The sequence below is a fragment of the Falco cherrug genome, chromosome 3 (assembly GCF_023634085.1).
Source record: "Falco cherrug isolate bFalChe1 chromosome 3, bFalChe1.pri, whole genome shotgun sequence".
Taxonomy (NCBI): Eukaryota; Metazoa; Chordata; class Aves; order Falconiformes; family Falconidae; genus Falco; species Falco cherrug.
This window is the reverse complement of record NC_073699.1, coordinates 20,848,133-20,871,412: the sequence shown is the minus strand read 5'-3', so window position 1 is coordinate 20,871,412 and position 23,280 is coordinate 20,848,133. Positions and strand designations below refer to the sequence as shown.

Below are 23,280 nucleotides of genomic sequence, written 5' to 3'. Positions count from 1 at the left end.
AGATGAAAGCTTGAAATCAAAGCCTTCCTTCAGCCTTTAAGAAAAGGAATTTGCTTTTACATCAGTGTTGCTACTTATTCTGTCTGCCAAAAGGATGAAACGTTGTACGGCCAGGAACTAATACTATCTTAAATAATGAAGAAAGCATCTCAAAAGCTATGATCATAGGAAATACATTTTTTTGCCTAGAATGGAAAGCAAATGTGCTCTCACATGCTAGCCAGTTCAAAAGCTTAGTTCAGCTTTTCAAGTAGCTGTCTCCTTCATTGTGTGAGAAACCAGAAGTTAATGACATTCCTGAAAAGATTACAAAAAGTTATCTCCCCTTTCTTTTCTGCCAGGCTACCTTGAATGGTCTGCTGTCCTTTGTTACTGTGCCCTCCCTAAGAGAAAGCTAGACTTTTTTCTGGGAAGGGATTTCACACGGATGGGTAGCTGTCACAACTCCTTCCAAGAGGGTATACAGCAGTTTTGAGTGCTACCTGTTCCTCTATCCAAGAGGCCTCCTACACCTGGTTTCAGCACCCAACTGAAAACCTGACAGCTACCTCAAGCAGATCTGAACCACCTTCAGCTTCCTGGACAACCCAAGGATGACATTCTTCTGGGACCTATGCTACGCCACTGTCCAGATATATGGCCTCTCCCAACACAGGGGAAAGGTGATATGACAGGAGGTACTGCAGTCAGTCAAGCTCATCCTGCTCTGTGACTTCAATCCTGAAGTCTGTACCGTGTCTACCAACATAATCTGGGCTTGGAGCAATCATTGTGGAGCAATCTGTCAGCACAAAACCATCACTTGTGGGTTTCTGGCTTGAACACCCATTGATAACATCAACTTTCATTTGCTACTCTGGGGACAATGCATACATGGCACCCAAAAGGAGTGAAATAACATCAGTGACTTCCACCCACAGCAGCCTGGCAGTTTGTCTGTTGTCACTAATAGTCTCCTTGGAGGAAAGTTTTTGTGGAAAAGCCTCTCTACATGTTATATGGAGTCTGCATTACTCTTCCAGCACACAACCAAACACAAGTATCCTATAACTAATAAGTACTCACTTGGATGCAATACTGAGGTCTTTTGTCTCTTGAGTAAGCGAAAATCTGGGCATGAAGAGCCAGTGCAGAAAGGAAAAAAAAAAATATTACAAAAGAGATATTCCCATATATTGAAGAAATTTTCCATGCCAAAAGCAGCTAAACATCTCACAGATAAGAGATAAATTGGAATAAACAGCTGTCAGTGTTAAATAAATACCCTGGATAATGTGCAGGACAGAAATAACTACAGCATCATCAAACTCCTTTCTTCACTTTATTTAGCTGTTCTTGCATGTAGCTCCCAATCTTTGCACTGTTTCAGTTAGTGGAGCATTTATTTTTGAGTCAGCTGCATTTGTTAAGACTGTAACAACGAAAGGCATTTCCTGAGAAGCTGCAAGGATGAGCAGCAAGAAAGAACAACAGCTAAGGAAATACGGGATCCTACTAGTGCTTTTTATCTTCCAAGTTCAGATTTTGGGGTTTGATGTTGACAATCGACCTACAACAGATGTCTGCTCGACACACACAATTTTACCTGGACCAAAAGGTGAGGAGTATCAGGTTGCTAATGCTGAGACCAGTACCGATAAAGGCTGATTTTTAAAAATAGAGACATGGAGGGCTTGTGGCATGGGCTGGGGATGAAAGATGTGAATTATTGCAGACTGTACAAACATCTAGAAAAGCGGAACTGTGATGGGGGAAAGTGATGAAGCAAGACTTAAATTTGCTTTTCTTTAGTTTCAGCAACTATACGCTCATATATGTTAGACATGTCCTTTTGCATCTTTCTCCAGGCACATAAATCTCTTCTTGTATTCATCACACAAACAGTACAGCTAGCAGCCACAAATTGAGTGACTTTGTCTAAAAATAGGCACCTATTGTGAACTGTGAACAGTTCACTTTGCACCTACAGGTAGGGAGAGATATGCTATATTTAAAATGACTGAACTGTCATTATTTCCAAATGTTTACTTGTAAACACAGCTCTGCTGCATTCATCAGACCTGATCCAGCAGCTGTTGTTGAATTAAACAGGACCTTCGCTACAGATTTCAGCAAGAACTAGATCAGCTCTGGCATGTGCAGGTCTTTTATCTTCAAAACAATTTGCAAATATCTGAAACCAAATTTTCTGCATTAACTTACTTTTTGTGTAACACAACTAACGTTAATGGAACTGCCTGGAGGGTATCTTGGCCAAAAATTAGGTCCTTGATGCACAAACCTATCTTGCAGTGACGGACCTAAAATACATATTCCACACCATGGCTATTGCAGTTTGAACTATTGCTTTCTTTTTAGTAATTTATTGTAATTTTTCTATAGGCTACAGACCGAGAGAAAAAAATGCAACTGATTTAAATTTTAAGCAGAAAAAAGATTACCAAGTCAAAAGCACTGCTACAGATTCATTTGTTTTTATGATGGATTATTCAAATGCATGTTGCTTAAAGGACCATTTTTAATCAGCAAGTTAATTCCTTTATGATTACAATCCAAGCTTAAACTTTTGCTGCCACAGCATAAATGCAGAGAGATGTAATGATCCCCAAGGGAGCTAGTGGGAGTTTGTTTAGTTAGTATCTGAATAATGGCAGGCTGGAGAACAAAGTTTGACAGAATTGTGTTTAACAAGTCACAAGGCTAATGAGGTGGTCTGGTGACAACACAAGACTAGCTGAGACTCCAGCTGGTTTCTGTGGTCTAGCTTGTAGAGGGAGCATTTAAAGGTTAAGTATTATGGTTCTTTGCAAGTGTGATCCTGAGAAAGTCAGGATTTAGTCATTACCAGTCAGTCCTGCTGCCTCCTGGCTTACACCAACACACGAGAGGAGCCAAACAGTATATTGGCACGGTCCTCACTACTACTTTAAAATTAGATTACCATGCTCAAGGTCCACAATTGGTAAAAGGAGTATCAAGAAAATCACCTCCAAATTACTGGCTCACATCCATTGCAGGTCATCAAATACATTTTGCAGTCTATGGTGATACATTTCTATAGACTAATTTCAGTTCCTAGCAGCTGAGTTCATCCGGGACAGTTGTTTTGAATGCCAGTCAGATGGGCAATTAAAGACTTGAGCAGGCTGAGTTAACTACCCTGTTACTCCCCAGGCATCCCTTGCTTTCAAGGATGAGGCATGTTGACCTAATATGGCAGAAGAAAGTCTGCTCTGCTGCCAGTTTTCCTCTATCTATCTTATGTCTGTGGACTCAGAACACATGGTCCCCAGTTTACAATCACACCACAGCCACAGGCAATATTCTGCTGCTCAAACTTTAATATCAATAATGGACAAGCCTCTGACTTTTGTTACTGTAGTTTTATTTTCTGTGCTACATCTGTTGTGGCCCTTTGTCCACCATTCTCCCCAAAATGGCTTTTGATCTGCACAAGTTTCTATCCCTCATCGCCATCCACTCAGCATCTTCAGCTATGGTAGAGCACAGTGGTGCTCCCACAAGACAGAGGTGCTGAGCTTGCACAGTATGTTGGCCAGCTTCTTAGCACCATAGGTAACAGATTCCTGTTGTGGCAACTTCCTCCTTTCATATGAACATGGAAGTGTCTAATGGGCCAAAGGAACTAGAAGTGCAAGGAATTAAAAGGTATTCAATAGCTGTAAGACTTCCTACACCTCACCTATCCCAGTGCAAGGCACAAGTTGTCCTGTAGGCTAGATCTAATCCGTGGGCTACCAGTGGGATGGTTCCTGGTGCTGTATGGCAGCCATACTGCTGTTTCCATCACACAGTGCAATGGAGAGGAGAAAGCTGAGAGAGAAATGAGGTTGTCTGGAGAGGCTCAGAATTTATAAACTGCACTGTTTCTTGCACTGCTGGAGGTCGGATTTCTCCATTATGTAGGCATTCACAGTTGCTACAGAAGCAAACACTCAACTCTCTGCATGCTGCCCCTGAAACTCACCTGTTCAGAAAGGGTCATTACTGTTGCGGAGAACTGACCGCTTACTTGTACAAGCCACAGGTAATTTGTCCAAGTTAATTTGTGCAAGCCAAATTCTTTTCTCCTTCAAAAATATACTCTTTGTTATGCTCACACCTGAGATGTCACAAGAGAAGTATGATATGAGTGATGGGATGAAAAGAAAGGGTAATTCCAGGCTGCCTATCAGGAAAGTCTTCAAATCAGTTGTGACAGTCCCATCAATTGCCAAAAAAGCATGAGGCAAAACCAGAGGCCGTTCTGTATAACACAAAGAGATAGAAAATACTCTGGAAAGATGTAGTCTCCAAGGAACAGAAGGAATGCAGTAATGGTCCTGTTAGCCTTTTGCACTGTCTGTTGCAATGATAGAAGTCAGTGTGAATTAAACTGCTCGGCGTTAGATATGAATAGGAGTTGGAGTCTGACCTCTGGTGGTTCTGCATGATGCTAGCCAGGTGCCTTGCAATCCCCTGCATCTACCTGCTGTTTTTCTATCACTGGTGCAAGCAAATGAAAGCTGAAGTCTGTTTGTAAAGAATTATGCAAGTAAATTTTCTAAAGGGCACTCCAGAAAAAGGGAAAAAGTAGAACAAGAGAAAAGCAAAAGCTGGCACTCCTTTCTGAGCTTCCTTTTCTAGGTGATGCTCAGGTTTCTTCTCAGAAAGTGGGGATTATGTTAATGAATACAGCCCTAGTGCAATAGCTGTCTTGTTCTACCTTCCTGAAAAAGCTTTTGAGGTACACAGTAGTCTGGCTTCAATAGAAGTTAAAAATTGAAATGTGTGAGGAATTTTATAGGACCCTTATTGAAATACCCTAGGAAACAAAAAATTTAAAATTAAAAAAACACACATGTTTTGGACCAAAACAGATTTTCAGTATTCATAAGTAGTGACTCTTTGTGTTTGATCTGAGATGTTTAGGGACAACTTGGTCTTAGCTGGACTGCTATGGCACAGGACCTCTAAAAACTTACATTAGGTAATACTGATCCACAGCTGAGTAACTAAGGCAATAAGGGCCAAGTTCTGTACCCCACTGACTTCTTGGACCCGAAGAGAACCAGATCAAGCATAAAAATACCCAATTAATTTCTCAGAGCAGCCAAGTGCTTGGCATAGCAACATTAGTCATGTCCCTACCACTTACTTTCTACCCTTCCAAGCCTGGAAGCAGGCTGGTCTGTTGCTGCTGCAGAGAGAGGACCTGGGACTATGGGGAGGCAGCAGATAATGCAGTGAGAGCAAAAGCACAAGTTGTTGGTCCATGTCCTGGCAGTGGCAGGAACACCAGGTGCTGCTCCCCTGGGATTTGCCTTCGACTGGTGTTCTGGCTCTGTCCTTTCTTCTAGCCTGCTCTTGCCTGGAGACTGCAAGCTCTGTTTTGTCTAACCTGCAAAGGAAGCTTTAAGTGAGCTGTTGACATAGATGAGATGGGTCTGACCTGCTCTGCATAAATCAATAAGCAACAACATGAGGGCAGAAATACGCAGAGGGCACAAAACTTTGACTCATAAACTCCTATTAAAAGCATGAGCAGGATGAAAAGATGACTGTGGTGGGGGCTGGCTCTGCAGAAGCTGATTTCATGTGGATTCATGGAAGCTCAGTGCTTAAGAAGCCTGGCTCTAGATCTTGCTGTCACAGGTCTCAGCTTATTTCCTTTGAAATCCAGACACAGGAACTTCAAAGGTCTTGAATCAGATCCAGGTTGAGAAACTGGAATGAGATGAAATCTGAAGAATGCCGGGAGTTTCCCATAGCAATTTAGATGTAGAACGTTTCCTTATTATTATTTCTGACAAATGATGCTTATAAACTCTGTGACATTGGCTGGTGCCTCAAAATAGCATTTACTGTGGTCTCCAGTATAGCTGTCCATCTCTCAGCTTTAATTGTGCTTACGCAATTCCACTCCTGGAAAATCTCAAACTCTCTCAGAAACCAGATATGCTGTTATCCGCATTTCCTTCTGAAAATATAAAATGCCTTACCACATCCTATAAGCTGTTCAAACCTATAACTAAACTTCCCTCTTAGCGCCTCATGTTTGATCTGAAGAGCCCTTTAATTTCAACATAAAATTCTATTTTTCATGGCTTTTAGACTTCTTCATTTTAGCAAACATTAAGTTTCTGAAGTTTATCAGCCTGAACTACAAAGCATGTATGTGGGGACTTAAATACACAAATTCAAAGATACTGGGTCAGTACTTCTTACCAGTGTCAGTCTGATTCCTCACTGAAGCCACTGTATTCCACAGGTCTCTGAGATCATGTCAGAATGGCAGGGGAACAGGCTGGGAAAATTAAATCAGGCAGATCAAGTCAAAGGAGACTCAGGAATAATTTAAACTATTTCTGTGTTACTAAAAAGATAACGTATGTCCCAGTCATGCACAAAGGCCCACACTTTCGAACAGTACAAGTCAGCAGAGCTTCAGTGAGCCTAGTGAAGGCTTGGGTCTGGCTCACACAATGCAACAGGAGAAGAGGGTGTTTCTACCGAAGTCAATGGATGTTCGTAAGTGGAAAGCAGAAAAGTGAGCAGGGAATCCATTTATTTTTGAAGACCCTTTCTATTTCATCAGGGAAGGGTTCCTGTTGTCTAATTTGGAGCCGGGTGAAGACAGACATTCCAAGAACGGTGCAGTCTGTGGGAGCCCGAGCCCTGCATATTCCTGCAGGACACCTGGGACAGTGACTAGTTGCAGTTGCACACTACAGCTGCATTCATCTGTCAGGTGTACAGATGTACACACGTCATCAACACTTCTGCTAAAAAGGGAGGCCCAGCATCTTCTTCCCTCGCTCTGACCACGCGGTTCTACCTTCACCTTGTGCTGCCTCAGCTGTTTACTCATCAGACTTTTCCCTGAGCTGATTAGCTCACTCACTAAAAATGTGTATTCGCTTTATTGATATATTCCTCTGTTTAGTGAGCTGAATTCCTTCAACAGAGAGTCAGAAGAGTGCTCAACATCAGGCAGAGGGGAAGGAGGCACGCAGGCCAGTGCTGAGGGCCGAAGGGGGGAAGGACAGGGAAGAGGACATCATGTCAGAGAGGCAGAAAATGTCAAGAAACGCTGTCCTCCCTAGCCACGTATAGCTTGAAAGCAAGAATCCCCACTGCCACAGGAAATTTCCTAAGGATCTCAAAGACACTGAAAGTGAAATTAGAGGGAATCGTAAGGCTTTCCATTGATGTAGCTGTGACGCGCTTGTACACTGGAAAGACAAACTGGGCTGTATTTGCTTATTTCTTGGAGTCCGTGACTCCCTCTGGTGACAAAACCTCTCAACAGAGACTGCATGCGCAAATGCTGCAAAGGTTCCCCGTGCTCAGGGTCACTCAGTGTCTGTAGGCTGCAGAGCTAATTCTCCAGCTGTCTTCCAGGAGGGCAAGGGATTCGGTTGCTCCTGGAGGGTTCTCAAGGCTTCAGAATGGTGCACATCTCCTTATCCCTTTAGTTTAACACCCAGGACAGGCAGAAGTCACCTACACTCTTCACATGCTGTCTGTAGAGGTGGGGAGGGTCCCCACGCCAGTTCAGGTGGAACTATGAGCATGGAACATGGAGCTCAGCAGGACTGTCCCCTGCAAGATCAAGAAGGTAAAACTGCATAACAGATTCCATACAAAGCCTTTGTGGTGGGACATTGGCTAAGCCTAGGAATGCTAAATGCATCCAAGGCAAGCAGTGCAAAGCATCCATGTGCATACTGATCAAAATTCAACATCCTTCCCCCCTCTCACAGCAAGTAAGTCATGCCCCCAGGGCTTCTCAAGGACTTTTTGGCTGCTGGTGGCTTTTTTCAATTCTGAATATGCCCAGCATAAGTGATGTTTCTATTATTTGAAAGCTGGGTATGCCCTAGAGGGTGGAGGAAGGTATACCTGCAAAAGAGAGGCTGAGAGAGCATTAAGATTTCTGTAGTATTTTTGGTCAGGGGACAGGAACTGGAGCTGACATGAGGCCATGACTTGCCAGCACACCTGATGAAGCGCCTCAATAAAACCCTGTGTGGACCCTGGGGAGTCTCTCAGCAGACGTCCGAGTGAAGAACACGTGCATAAACCCAGCTAGAAGTCTTCTCCCAGCTTCAGCCTTTAGGCTACCTGCAGACATGCTCTCACTCTGATGCAGGGCTGTCTCTATAGATAAATGTGGACTACATAATCCCCAGGGATTACACCCTGCTTCTCTAAGAACCAGGGTCAGCCCTTGAACACAAGACTTGGAGAGTCACTAAATATATGTGAAAAATTTAACCTGAAAACTTCCTTAACTGGTGAATACAAACCGGATAAATTGCCTACAAAAGATTCATCAGGGAAAGCTAAGTCACTTGAAGGTCAGTAAATTCTTACTAATTATATCCTTACCAAATGTAACCTCTCAAAACTGTGTTATTTAGTGAAACTCCTAAAAAGGCAGAACCCCTTTCAACCACCTAAAAATCCTGCTGATTATTAGACCTTCAGCATTTTCCTGAGCTTGTTTATAGGAGAAGGAAGGAGTGGAGTTCCCTCTCAATTACAATTAGAATTTTCTAATGGCTGCGAAAGTCATTTACTGCTTATGGCTTCTGCTTTCTTTCTGTCTTGCACAGTCCCAAGCTGGAGAAGTCTAATCATTTATTGTTGCATGTGTTCATTTTAATAGTCTGGTATTTTAAATCTGTAACACAGAAGTGAATCAGCTTGAGGGAATACTAATAAGGTTGAGAAATGGTCTTGCTTCAGCTACTGGGTCCAAGTGCTTCACCCATGCTTCAAATGCCACTGCAGTGCATTATCTGACATCCTTGCAACCACAGTTTTAAGGTGACGATCTGCTAATTAGGTTAAAACTTAACCTGACACTGCCTCAAGTGTGAAGCAGCACAAAGGAGAGGTTAACATCTAGGTATAGACTACAAGCATATGAAGTCAGGGATCAGAAGGGGTTTTTCTGCAAGAAATCTCACGTTGCACAAAGCACAGTACTACAAAATTCAAAAACACATTACAGAGTACTGACAGGATTTAGATTTTTTTTTTTTTCTGGTACAGTACAAAAAAAGTGCCTGATACAGTGGGATTACCTGTCCACGTGAAGTCACACAGGAAAGGGAGCGATACTTCTAAATTAGAAATGAAGCCAGCTCAACCCCTGCCCAAAACAAAGTCGACCACCCCCTCACAAGCCCTCCACAAGCCCTCCTACCTGGTTGCAAATCATAGCGAGACCACACGGGGGGAGCATAACCCAAGGGTTCACGTGTCCTGCCCAAATTTGAGAGCACTGTAAGCAACACCTAAAGGAGCATTTATAATTCTACCACTGTATTAGCAAGCACTGGGCTTAATCCAGTCTTAAATTAACAATGAGATGGTACCACTAATTAATACTGTATTTCTACCCTTGCTTTGTAATGGCCTACCCATTCTCAGGTGCCGTATGGGGAGAAGGGCAGGATTTCCCGCCCTTACAGACACACAAATTATCATTCTTCCCATTTTCCTATGTAAAGAACCTACGGCAGAGTGTAGCCAAGATGAAACAGGTGGTAGGTCTTACTTCCCTCTCCCTTAGGCTTTTAGAGGGCTTGAGTAAAAACTGGGACTACATGACATATTAGCTATAAAAGTTGAGACACTCCCTAATCTCTCAACGCGTCCAGAACAAACTTTCCCACACCTTTTACCCCTCTCACCTGTCGGTGCTCAGTCTGATGGCCTATACAGGGCAACCCAGCTTCATCTCCAGCAGCCCCGTGTGTGAAAAGCTTGTTCTAAAGTCTCAGAAAAAAGCCACTTCAGTGGCTCGAAATGTTGAAAGTGAGATTGGAGGAAAACATCTTTGGCAAGTAATCACAGCTTCTCCACTTGCATATTGACTTTCTTTCCTGGGATCTATTTCTAAGATTAACTGCCTAAGCAATGCTTCTTGCAAAAAAAACCAAAAAAAAAACCCAACCAACCAAACAAAAAAAGCATCTTTCCCACACAGAGATTTTCCTTCTGCAGCAAACAGTTTCTCTAGAGCCTTTAACCCAACAGAGCAGTCTGCAAGCCACAAAGAATGGAACCAGCTGGTTTGAGAGGTGACGAGGACTGCCAGGGTTACAAGCCCTGGTTTGGAAGGTCAGTAGGAATCTGGTTTGCTCTCCTGTGTGACGCAGGCCAGAGAAACTCCCTCAGCGTTTCTACACCAGACACAGAGTTACAGCGTATCTTACACAAAGGAATTTATTGCATGAGACAAGGTTGGACATGAAAAGCCTCCTACGTCCCCCTCCCCTGCCAGAGAGTGCAGTCCAATTGTTAAATATCCCCATGTTGCATTTCTTAGTCAGGACCCATCCAGCTTTTCCAGCCTTTGAATCACACCCTTCTTCCTTTCTGTTATCACAAATTTCCGCCCTGTACAGGTCTGCAGACTGTGATCAGATCAGCTCTTAACCTTCTGCTGGAATTTCATTTCTCAAGCCCTTTGTCAGACTCTGGGAATCTTTTCTGAATTTCTGAACTACTGAGAAATTACTTTTGCACTTTTCTCAAGGGTTTCATAGATGGGTTTGGAAAGGACAATTTCTTGGTTTACCAGTTGTAAATGTTGTTAGCACTAAGGTCAACAGCAAAATTAAACTGCACGTTCCCTGGCTCTGCTGTTTGATGATCTGTAGACAAGAACCCAGTACAAGCAGGCATCCTTCCACCAGCTCCAGGCTCAGCCCTGCAGCTTCAGCTGCATATCTAAGGAGCTTGGCATTTGGAAATATATAGTGATTTTTCCAGTATTTTAAGAACCAGTGAAAATAGAGATGTTTAAAATTTGTATTGCTGACTGCTTATAGCCTTTTCTCTTCCTACTTTGTCCTGTAGCAGACGGTGTTAAAAACAAACAGGGTGCCTGATGGAGCCAGCATACACACCGTGTCATGCTTCCTCCCGGTCCATCCCTCTAGCAAATGCCTCCTCCCCCAACAGTTCAGCCCTTTATTTTCCTCAGTTTGCAACACTGGCCACTCTGCCGAGAGGGCATCCTGACTAACGGGGCCACTCTGCCTTCCACCACAGAGTCCCAACACTGAAGTTTTTTTCAGGGTACAGGCACAGACTCAGCCCAGTCCATGTAACTGACATGGAAAGGAGCCGAACAGCTAATACTTCATTTTATATGCTGCAATTCATACACATCATTTCTCATCTGTCATCACCCCACAGAAGAGCCCACAATTGATGCACATCACTTCTCATCTGTCATCACCCCACAGAAGAGCCCACAATACGCTACAGCCCTGTGGCTACAGCAGTAGGAGAAGGTACATCAGGAATCAGTGGGCAGTATTTTTCTGAAAATAAGAATGAGACTCAATGAAACTATCAGTCTTCAAGCAACCATGGGAAGCTATTTTCTTCACCAGCACATAATCAAATCATTGACCTCTTTGCCACAGGATATTTATTCAAGGGGCCAAAAATATAAATGGGTTTAAAAGGCACAAGACTCATCTGTGCAGGGAAGAATCACTAGTGGCTGTTCATGAGTGGTCTAGATGCAGTGCTTGGCTCAGGCAAGCCCTTCAGGCCCTTAAACCACTGCATGGGTCATAGTCACCTTCAGCACACCCAGTTCCCTGAACACCTTCTGCCCAGGCTGGAGGCACCATCCTCAGGGAGACAGGTTACTGGTCTTGTCACATAACGTTCAGGCCTCACTTCTCTTTTGCTGACATCCAGGCAGTCTTCCCTCCCTTGGGCCTCCGATACGCTGAACTGCATGCAGCCTTTTCTCCCCTTCTGGGCTGCAGGCACAGACACAACTGGCTGCCACTCACACGTGAGAACCTGGCTTGGCCAAGTGACCGTGGCACTGCTTCCCACTGCACCGCAAGGTTTATTGCAGGCAAGGGCAGGGAATGGGGGGAGAGGGAGCAGGGGACAGAGAGCCCGTGGAAGGCTGCTTGTATTCAGTGATGGTCACTTGGTGCAGAGGGGTGCAAAGGTGGTTGTCCCCCACCCTCAGTATTTGTCTGAAAAAAAAATGAGGAAAGATGTTCTTGGGATTTGACTAAAAATGAAGAAGTACAAGGTAAGAAAATCAACTCCAGTTATGCCTCCAATTTCCTGCAATAATGTGAAGCAAAATTGTATGCTACCAAAGGAAGGAGATAACATTTCTTTCCTACTAATTGCTGTCTTGCTCCTTTGGACTGTAAGTTGTTCAGCAAGACTGTCTCTTACAACAGTAACTATATAGTGCTGTACAGGAACCTGTGATACAGGGTCTTGATCTCATCTGGAGAAATCTCTGTACTACTGTAATAAATGCAATGATTTTACCTCTTACAGATACTCTGTATCTCATTTTCAAAATAAAGCATTGGAGTAATTGCAAAACACGCTGGTTATATCAACATATAAATGTCACTTGTCAAAAACTAAAGGCAAGACTTCTGCCATACTAAGGCCTATGTTAAGAACTATTTCAACATATTTACATTCCTGCATTCCAAAAGCATCTGCATACCTTGAACACAGAGTCACCACGAAGAGAGTTACCAGAAACAATTAATAAATTCCTATTGGTTGCCCTGGCAGTTCGTCTTTGTGCGAACAGGTTTTCCAACAGAGAAAGACTGGCTTATTTATCTGCTTTATAGCTAATATGTCTTAAAAGGTGGGACTAGAAATTTGTGTTGTACAATTCTCATATTGGAATAGCCACTCCAAAAGGAAAGGTTTTAGCTTTCCCTAATGACAGTCAGATTCATCAGCTCTTCTCTGGAAATTTATCCTATGGTTACTGTGCCATCAACGTGAAATACAAAGAAATTATTAGGGAAAAAAAAAAAAATGTTAAATTTACTTTAAGGATGGATAGTTGCACTTACTGCACTGAGAGAAACATACCATGATGCTTTATTCTTCTTTTTTTTGGAAGGTGATGAAGGTGAAAAAGGAGATAGAGGAGAAGTGGGTAAACAAGGCAAGGTTGGACCAAAAGGACCAAAAGGTATTTATAACCATTTGTTGGCTGCTGCTAGTATATGAATGCCTTTATACACAACTGTACTGGTGCACAGGATCAGTTTAATGCTTTTCATTCCTGTTGCACCAGTGGATTTCACAATCTTGTCAAACATTAATCAGTAAACCTAACAATACTTGGAGAGCTTGGTGCAATTCCTACTGATATGGTAATACAGCTATATATGGCAATAAATTCAAAGAGTCATGTAATAAACCAGTACATGCACTGCTGCTCTCTCAAGTGGCTGTCATGAGTGTGACCCAGAATGCCCAGATCGTATGTATAATCATTATCCAAATCATATGTATAATCAGCAAGATTACTGTTCTCTTACTGAAATGATCCTTTAGTTGAAACTGAATTTTGAGGGTTATTTCCTAGTAATAGATCAGGATGCTCAATAAAATTCAGTCTCAGTTGTCCTTGTTTTGCAGAAAAGCAAACAGAGGCATATACTCTGACACAAGGTTTCTCTGATCAAACAGCATCTAAGCTGAGAACAAGGAGTTGTAGATGTCTTGGGACTCAGCTCTATTAAACCTATCCCCTGTCCATAGTGTGAGCTGGGCAGAGCATTCGGAAGCACTAGATGTGATGGTGTCAGCCTTGTTTGCATACTCTAATTCAAAAGCTTGATTTATCATTAGAATTTAATGATCATGCATATCCATGGTCTTTCTTCCCTGATAGTGGTTTCAGGCTAATCAGAAAAGTTTTTTATAGTTTTATAGAAACTTTAAAATCGCCCTGTTATTATTGTTATAATAATTAAAAAAATATCCATTTTTAAATACATTCCTATGATTTTGCTTCTTACCTTAAAAAGAAGATCAGGTAAGATACAAGGAAATGGGGTAACCAACCATTTATGAATCATCTTAGTGATTTTAAATTCAGTGTGGAAACTAAGATTCCCTAAATTGGGCTGTCATCATTAGCCAACTATTTTAGAACTTAAACTTTGGTGCTCTGAGGACTGGGAAAGCACATACAGCAAAACAAGTAGCTCCCTGTTTGCAGTCCTGCTTTGAGAATGATTTCCAGCAAAGCTGTGAGGACTTTACCTCAAGTCAAAAAGGAAAGGCTTTTGTCTGGGGTGGAGAAAAAAACACCCAAATAAAACCTGCTGTTGGCCTGGTTTGGCTGTGAAGTAAAATCAGTATTTGAATACTCACTAACAGTTTTAGTTTGCATTTTCTGTAAGAAAACATGACGGTTTGGGGCATTTGAACAGGCAGCTCAGTTATGAAGGTGCCTTGCAATGTCCTACTGTTGTATCCTACAGTAGCAGAGACCTGCGCTGTCCTCCAAACGCCCTCGGGGCTCCACTCATTTCAACTTTGCCACACATGCAGACTGGCCACGCTCAGGAAAAATAGCAGCAGTAGAGACCTAAATAGTGCCTTGGGAAAGAAATGACAGAAAGCATCCATACTCTTTTCCTCTTTATTTCTTCTCTTAGGAAACAAAGGACCTGTGGGGGATGTTGGTGACCAGGGAATGCTTGGAAAAATTGGTCCAATTGGTGGAAAGGGTAAGCTCTGGTCTGGGAATTTTCTTGTTTTTTCCCTCAAAGTAAATATGTATTTTGTGAGAGTTCCAGGTATGGAGTAATACCAAATAACAGCTGTGACCAGTGCTCTCCAAATACAGTTATGCCTAAAGATTGGTGACGAGAGCTGAGATATTCTTGTTTTATTTCCCACATGCAATATATCCGACTTACTTGGCTAAAATAATTTGCTTTATGAGTTAAGAAGTCAATCCTCTTTAATGGTAAAAGAGGAAGGAAGAAATCTCACCCTTGTGGAGTAAATCCTCTGAATGATCTAAAAGGGCAAGCCCAATTCAAGTCTCTGCTTTGGATGCTGAAGGCCTAAGTCAATATTCTGCTGCTGCTCAGGATGCTACACCTTGTCTCCTGCCCTGCTGTGCGACACGTGAGCAAGTAACGCACAGGACAGCTTAGTAAGGAAAGGATTTTAGGAGTTATAAGAAAGCATTCAACATAACCAGGGATGACAACTACTTGCAAATCAAGGTAGACCCCAAGACTACCTGGACAATAATTTAATGAAATTATGCTCCAGTTGTCTGAGAAGAAGCTCAGGCATTCCTTACCAGTATTCCTAAAGAGTTGCTTAAGAAGAAATACTACTTCTGCCAGAAGGAGACCTGTCTTGAAAGCTGAGCAGGGACTCCACCATCCCCAGGGGAACTCTGTGGTCTCTAACCAGCACATCAATCCAGGTATGAGGGTGAGCAGGTGGAACAATCTGGGGAGCTTCTCAAGCCAATGTTTTTAATAAACCTTTGATGGCCTTTAGCCAGCCTCCGTGTCAGAGAAGAACAAAAGAATTTGGCCTGAGGGACTAATTTTCAGAAGTACCTAGACAAATGAAAACACAGATAGCTATCTCCTAAGATGTCTTCAGTCTCCAAAGGAGACTAGAATTTAAGAATCCCACAAATTTGTTATCTTTACCTGTAAGTAAACCAATGCCCTGAGCCTTCAAATCAAGCTCTCTTTCAACCTGAACGTATACTTTATTGTCTCCTAGTTTTCCTCATTTTCTTTCTTTTTTTCTGCAGAAGCAAAAGTCACTAAGTCACTGCTTAAACCTACCATTAAAATTTAAGTTCTTAATGAAGCAGCCCTGAAATTTCAGCTTGTAAGTGTGCAGTGTCAAGCAATGCCAATTAAAATGTCTTTTAAAACCCACAACCATATAAAGGAAAAAGCACATCAAAAAATAGCCATCAACAAGGCAGAGCAAACATTAGTATTTTTGACCTCTGAAGGTTTTAATTCATAAAAGAACAGCTGACATGAATTTCAGAAAAAGTCCAGCTGTTCCTGACCCAAATTACAGCTGAGATTTTTTAAAAAGCTAGTCACCTCCACTTATCTAGTAGCACAGCTTGGAGCAGTATTTCTACCATTTTTACGATTTACAGAAGAGGAAAGCAGTTGGATGAAAATAAATCGCATTTCCATGAACTATATCTGAAATTAAATGCTGCTCCTTACTGACCTTATTTTGTGCAGGTGCTAAGTGCTGCCCACACGCACAATCTGTTGCACACATGAATTCAGTGGCTTAGTGCACATCACCCTCATGTGTTGCCTCAGCCCATCACGGAGCTACTGAACGCAGGGAAGGGCTCTGTCCTGCAAGGCAATGAGAGAACCCAGGTCTCACCTTTCAGATTTCTTGAGTGCTTTCGGCCTCTCTGGATCATTTTGCAGTTTATATTTAAAGTAAGTGGTACCAGGAACCAGCAGCACGCAAGATGCCTGTGTTATCAGCGAGTTAGCTATTAAAGGGTTCTCCTTATTTCCGTACAACAGAATTAATCACGGTTTGTTTGACTTGGCACATCTACCAGTACAGTACATGAGGGAAGCACACCGTTAATATATTATTAAACAGGTTTTTCAAATAAGCTCCCCTGACATGTGCACTGTCTGAGATCTGAGAATATATTTTCCTCTTTATTCAGGTGACAAAGGAGCCAAAGGCTTATCGGGGGTTTCTGGAAAAAAGGGAAGAGCAGGTATGCTATGTATCTTTCTCTGCAGAATGCTCAAGTCTGCTGGGTCTTTGATTTCAGGATTGGCTTGTCTTGAGTTTCAGCAGATTTTGAGGCCAATGGAAAAATTTAAGAATAGATGAAATGAACAGGAAGAGACTGAAAAAGTTTTGTTCAGCAAAATGAAGGCTTGGGTAGGGATATGACTGATGCCTATGAATATGCCAACATGCACAAAATATGGAGAAGAGTCACCTAAACTAATAGCAATGTTTAATACCATAAAAACTAACACATACACAGGCCAGCAGTACATTTACACTAGAAACTAGAAAAAAGTGTCTGAATACCAAAGGCATGAAGTCCTTTATGAGTTTCCTAATAGGAGCATGGGGACGAAAAAATAAGTGATTTTAGATAAAGCATAATCTATTGTCAAAGGAATGCAATGCATTTTCTTACAGGAGGAGAATTTGGACCTGATGATCCAGAAAGTTCTTCTCAGTCCTAATAACCTTGAATGTTTTCCCACCTTGAAAATACAGCTGTGTTCATTTTTAAGAGATTTCATATGCAATGCCCATTTGGTTCTTAATGGGAAATCATTCACAACTTATTTTCTTCCTGAGGATAACAGAGGAACAAACAAAACCTATACCAAGCCAAATTTCAGTTTACCAACAAATATATAACTGAGACTTCAGTACTTGAAAGTTATTGATTATTTGAATTGGTATTGACTGTTACCGCTGTACCACAGCTGAGTGCAGCAATTCACTAACATAGCCTTTCTACCAAAGTTTTGCCAATCCCACCTCTATGCATACTCACAAAACTCCTTCACCGAGAAAGCAGCAGTTCCCCATTTCATGGATGCTGTTGTTTCTATTAGAAGGCCAGGGAACCTGTGCTGTTTACAGATACAAAGGTATCCCTTCGGCATTCAGATGTAACACTGTAGTGATCACCATGACAAGTCACACCTCTGCAGCTAGATGGAATCAATAATGATGAAAGGGTCAGAGGATGTGCAAATCCCATACTGATATGGGTGGAAAGAAGATAGCTAACACTTCTATCCATGTTTTTAAAAGCAGGGATTCTTAAGCCAATTAGCAAGGGAGTGTACAGAGCCGAAATATTAAGGGGGTTAAATGAACAGAAGTATGGCCAGCGGGGCGGGGTGAGACTGGCTCTCCGCAAATGGAGTGGAGGTCTTCAGAAGGTTTGGAAGTGAGCTACAGATGACTCTCCAAGCACAAGCACAAATGCTTCTAAACAGATAAGTCCTCTATCCCTTGTATTGCACCAGGCACGGTCTGTGACTGTGGAAGATACCGCAGAGTTGTTGGACAACTGAATATCAATGTTGCTCGTCTTAACACGTCCATCAAGTTTGTGAAGAACGGTAAGGATCCTTATATATTTGATGTGATTTATTTGGTTCCTATAACATTTATCATTGCTATTCTTCTACCATTGCTGCTCTATGGCCACATCCACAGGTGACCCAAAGAGAGGGTCCCACTGTGTGAGGCACTCTGAATTATTATTATACCTGTAAGGATATCAGCAGCAGATGACTAAAAGCAAAACCAATACAGAAATTACCAACAGCACAACAGAAAGAATCATGAAAAGCACAAGGCATGGCTCACTAACTGCCTCTGCACCATCAGCCTGCTCAGGCTCAACAGCCACTCAGGCAGTGAAACAGAGAGGTTTGTGCCAATCTGCTCCAGACAGGCAGGAAAAGCAAGAGTAACCTCTTGATGTTTCTGCTGCACAGGAAGGCTGCAGACACAGTACTCCTAGTGCTCCCCTCAGTGCAAGCATCATTTTGCTGTAACAAGGGACCGACACTCAAAGATGTGGGTTATAAGAAGCCACATTTGCAGGCAGCACTGTCAGGCAGACCATGTAAACTGCCCCCACTTGAAAGGAAGGAAGTATATTTCCTGGCATAGCAGAGATTTTGAGAAGGCTTCACCCCTGCTTCTAAGACTAGGTCTGCATCAGTAAATAAAACATGTTTGAGACTTTTCTCTGGCACTGTGGGCAACCAGCACAGAACAGCCCGCATCTGTGTTACAAATCCTACAAAACTGAATGCCATAGCACCAGGAGCGTCCCTTTACTAACTCCTAAACTATTCCTGAGGTAACTCCTGAATTGTTTGGGAGAGTGTTAATCGCTCCAGGCCAAAGCTCTGCTCAGGACCATCAGCAATCCATCAGCAGGGACAATCAACTTCCAGCTGTCCAGGCTGCTCCCGGGTGCTGCTTGATTCGCTGGGATATACACTGGTTCAGAAGTTTGCCTTTTAAACCTGCTGAGCAGCCACAGTTTTCTTCCTAGTCAATGCCACTTAATGGCTATAGCTGCTCTGAATATCAGAGCTGTATTTAAAATGTCTTATTTTAGCAGTCACATTAACTTTCCTCTATATGGAAAAGGCCTGAAAAATGATCTTTATCCTGCATTTCTATCCCAGGGCACTCTTTCACAATTTGTATTCAAAAACATGCAATGTAGGTGATCCAGAGTTAGACATTGCTATTTGACCATTCAGCATGCCTTGATTTGATTAGTACTAGATATCCATGAAGTAAAATTTAAGTGTCACAGTAGACACACGCCAATCAAGACTGAATAGTTCTTGTCCGAACGTGTGCAAGGTGCCTTTCAGTCCCATTCCTATCATCAGTTCCTGATCATGTCCTCATCGTTCATCACAAATTCGAAGGTGGGAATACTTTTCCTCTCTCTCTTTAATTAGTTAGAATGTAGAAATCATCTCATTGTTATATTGGAACAGAAGCACTTTCAATAACCGTTGACATGCCGTTAAGCAAATTTTTTTCCCCTTTAAAGTTATAGCAGGTATCAGGGAGACAGACGAAAAATTCTATTACATCGTGAAAGAAGAGAAGAATTACAGAGAAGCCTTGATCCACTGCAGGGACAGAGGAGGAACACTGGCCATGCCTAAAGATGAGGCAACCAATGCCCTGATCGCTGACTACATTTCCAACAGTGGCCTCTTCCGAGCCTTCATTGGGCTGAACGACATGGAAAAAGAAGGACAGTTTGTGTACGCAGACAACAGCCCGCTGCAGAACTACAGTAACTGGAAGGAAGGGGAGCCTCACGACCCAGCTGGCCGCGAGGACTGTGTGGAAATGCTCAGCACAGGAGAGTGGAATGACTCTGAGTGCCAAGTCACCATCTACTTCGTCTGTGAATTCCTCAAGAAGAGGAAATAAAAATGCCGCAGAATATGCGTGGCACCTGCTGTACATACAATAACCCTCCTCATTCATCCACTGTAGGGAGAGCAGACAACCAGGGACAGGGCTCAATCCAGCCTTCACTTCACTGGGTTAAGCAAGAGTAACTACTGTCAAGATGACAGTGACCATAAAGTCAGCACAGGTCTGCAGAAGGCATCCAGCTGGTTGGGAATTTTTAATTTCTATGTGGAATTTAAGGTGGGCATTTCTATGTGTAATTTAGGGACAAATTTAGAGCATGCAGAGGTGAATATGATTTCATTAATGCCAGAAATAGTAACCACTGGTGTATTAAGTTACTGATGTGCTTTGCAAAATTCACAGATGGGAAGAGTGTGATCTTTACTCATCTCTGACCTGCACAGAAGTCCCAGTATTTCCTTGGTGACTTCAGAACTGGGAGAACAGATTTGCAGTTTCTCTTAAAAATATCCTTCTTTTGCTAGAATCATATAGTAATTTAAGTTGGAAGGAGTCTCTGGAGGTCATCTGGTTGAATTGCCCATGCAAAGCAGGGCCAACTGCAAATTTTTATTAGAATTTTTTATACTCTTCTTAATTTGACTGTGCAATTATGTTGCCCGACATGCAGGGGAGGACTTGCTTATCTCTGCTTCCAACTGTCATCCATCAGGCTGATCTGAGGTGTGAGGAATTAACTTAGCAATCTGCATGCAAGCCTGCACAACTTGTAGGCAACCCAAGAAGAGATGGAACAGTTCTAGTCTCCGATGGCCCCCAAAATCTGTGAAAAACGTAGAAAACTCTAGCCCAAAGAGAACGATGGAAAGGAAGCAACACCACTGCTGTAGGCTGTAAACAGGCACACATAGTATCAGCTATACCAACGTGCATTGCCGGTTTAACAAGTGATTCTAGGAACATGTTATCCCCCTAACTCAGTAGCCAGTTCAACCACACCTGAATCTGGGGGATATTTAGGGGGATAAAGGCTGTTCTATAGCTTCTTCCTATGTTGCAAAGGTGTGGGAGAGCAACTTAGTCATGCACTTTAGTGGGACTCTCCACAAATGATGAGCAGTAAGTGTGAAGGCGTTGCTGTCAGTGCCTGGCTACTCATATCTCCATGTCAGTATGCCCATAATGGATCATATTTTCCTATCTTTGATAATACTGAAGAGGCTCTTTCTTCAAACACAGCAACCATTTTGCCTTCAGAAGCGAGCCTGTTCTTAGTCATGGTTCACCTTTCCTCACAGCAGAGGGTTACACAGTCAAGGGAAACCCCAGGGCCCCTGCAATGAAGGTCTATAGATTTTGTTTCCTACGTGACACTAAAAATGAAGGAATGATATCTGGAGGCTAAGGAGAATGCTAGACACTAGGCACAGTGCAGCGATTTAGCCTGCAGATCACTCTGAGCACCAGTTGCACGTAGTCTTCATCTGGGTATACAGAGAGGTGGCCATGCCACCAGCTCGTAATGCAGAGGGTCAGCTCCAAGCCTCCCTTCTACTGCTGTGTACAACACTGCAAAGGGAACTACACATCCGTCATACTTCCTCAGCCTCACCCTCAACAAGAAAATCCTCCAAACCATTTAGCTGGTTGTTAGTTTGACTCCAAGCTAATCTCTGAGCAATGACCAGTGCAGGAGCACCCCAGGACACTCTTGTGACTCAGAACCACTCTTGTAATCCAGTTTCTCTGCCATTTGTTCCTCCAGAAAACCACCTGTTGCTACCAGCAGATTACCTGTGTAGTTACACTCCTTCCTGGAAACTGTTCAGACCCGTGAATGAAGGGGTGGGACCACATTTCTTTTCATTGCTCCCCTGCTATGCTATGAGAGTATTTGGGCAAACAGGTTCACTTAGCACAAATAACTCATCCTGAATTGTTCCCTTCCTGGGAATTGATACTCCCCAAAACTAAGCAGAGTTACACTTTTTAGGATCTATAGTAATAAACTCAATTAAGCTAAACACTTTGGGTTTAGAATCATTAATGGGTTATGATAAAGAATTAATGACTAATTCAAGGCAAGGTTTCTTGAGCAAAAGTAATGCCTTTTAGAAGTTCAAGCCCAGGGCTGCTAGCCTCACTCACAGCAGGTCAAGTCCTTACTAGTCATGCAGAAGTGGCATAGTAACTTCCCTGTGGGTAGGCACAATCACACTGATACATTCTCCACACCTCATCTTTACTTCTAACCCAAAAAGTCACCAAAACATGCTTGCCAGACTGGGGGTTCAAACTTGGGAAACCTTCTGGCCATGCTGAGACCACTGGCTAACAAAATCCAGAGATGTCTTTAAAGCTATAGCCATCACGAACAGGCCATTTTCCTGTTCTTTAGGAGGAATCCAGAGCTGAGAGAAGGTGAAAGAGGAGCAATACATTGCTGCAGGATCAAGCTCTGCCTGAGATTGGATCAGGTTCTCTCCTTCATGTACAAAATAAGGGAATACCTATCTAAACTGAAACTCTGATACTTTTAGGAGACTGTGAGTTATAAGTAATCCTGGAGTATCCTCCATGTATGGGAAAGAGTGACTGTGGCAGCCTCTGGCTGTATGGCTGAGGGAAGCAAGCAAGGAACTTGTGCTGGGTTTCTGCAATAGAAAGGCCAGAACTGCCCAGTTCCTCCATCCTCCTCCTCTCCTACCACACCAGCTTTGTCCTTTTTAAAATAGAAAAAAATTCAATAAAACTAACCCTCATACCCACTACGTATTCACATAACATTGGGCAAGGCTATACCAGTTGAAGCAAGTAGACCTGGCGTGGCTGTTCCTTTGCTAACTACAGAAGGGGGACAGCAGGGCAGAGGAGCACAGCACAGATGTTCAAGCTAGCCAGGCTGAAGTGTGATCAGCTGCTTGTGCAACCCGTTCCTGCAGCACTGGGTCCCAGTTAATAACTTTTGCCAAGAAGCCTAACTCATAGGCCAAGCCAAACAATAAAAGGCTGTCCCACACAGGAAACCTGGCAGGTAGGTCCACACAGCCCTGCACTGCGCCATGCGGACGCAGGCTTGAGCCTGCACTAACTCAAATATTATAGCTGTATTTTGCAGAAAAAAAAATAATGCTTGTTATAATTAAGAATGTGGACTATATCACAGGTTTCGCTGCTAGCCAATGGAAATTCAGTGTGGTGGGTAAAGTACCTTAGGTTTCTACGTGAAGTGGATGGAGCCAGGAGCACAGGAAATGGTGCCTGACTATTCAGGATTTATGGTCTGTTAGAGCTTGACACCTAAATCATTTTACCCAATCCCAATATTATTTTTCCCCACGTTTTTCTTTTCATTATTCACAGGCTGAACCTTTCATGTTTTAATTTATGCCTGCTGTTTCTTGTCCTCCCAGCAATTACCACTGTGAAGAACCTGGCTTTCTCTTCTTCAAGACTCCCTCGTAGGTCCTGGCAGGCAGCTATCAGGTCCACCTAAAGCCA

General features: G+C 42.8%; 1 protein-coding gene and 1 long non-coding RNA gene across 7 annotated transcripts in view; one reads left to right on the top strand and one right to left on the bottom strand.

Moving 5' to 3' along the window:
* LOC114014524 (uncharacterized) overlaps positions 1-23,280 on the bottom strand; it is a 59,775-nt gene that overhangs the window by 25,289 nt on the left and 11,206 nt on the right. For 5 of the 6 annotated variants that reach the window (XR_008731193.1, XR_008731195.1, XR_003558049.2 and 2 more), the window contains one exon: positions 6,229-6,307. The exons of the other annotated variant lie outside the window; for it this stretch is intronic. This is a non-coding gene — a long non-coding RNA (uncharacterized LOC114014524). The remainder of the gene's footprint in view (positions 1-6,228; positions 6,308-23,280) is intronic. 6 annotated transcript variants of the gene reach the window in all.
* Positions 137-21,803, top strand: COLEC10 (collectin subfamily member 10). Its single transcript, XM_005434429.3, has 6 exons — positions 137-1,597; positions 12,941-13,012; positions 14,493-14,564; positions 16,535-16,588; positions 17,877-17,972; positions 19,439-21,803. The coding sequence occupies exons 1-6, from the start codon at positions 1,450-1,452 to the stop codon at positions 19,828-19,830; spliced, it is 834 nt and encodes a 277-aa protein (XP_005434486.2). The 5' UTR covers positions 137-1,449; the 3' UTR covers positions 19,831-21,803.

What these genes read in the sequence shown, in the direction of transcription:
- COLEC10 (XM_005434429.3), top strand. Translation starts at nt 1,450, where the DNA reads ATGAGCAGCAAGAAAGAACAACAGCTAAGGAAATACGGGATCCTACTA. An exon ending in TGGTCCAATTGGTGGAAAGG is followed by an intron (nt 14,565 to 16,534) that starts GTAAGCTCTGGT and finishes CTCTTTATTCAG; the next exon opens with GTGACAAAGGAGCCAAAGGC. An exon ending in CATCAAGTTTGTGAAGAACG is followed by an intron (nt 17,973 to 19,438) that starts GTAAGGATCCTT and finishes TCCCCTTTAAAG; the next exon opens with TTATAGCAGGTATCAGGGAG.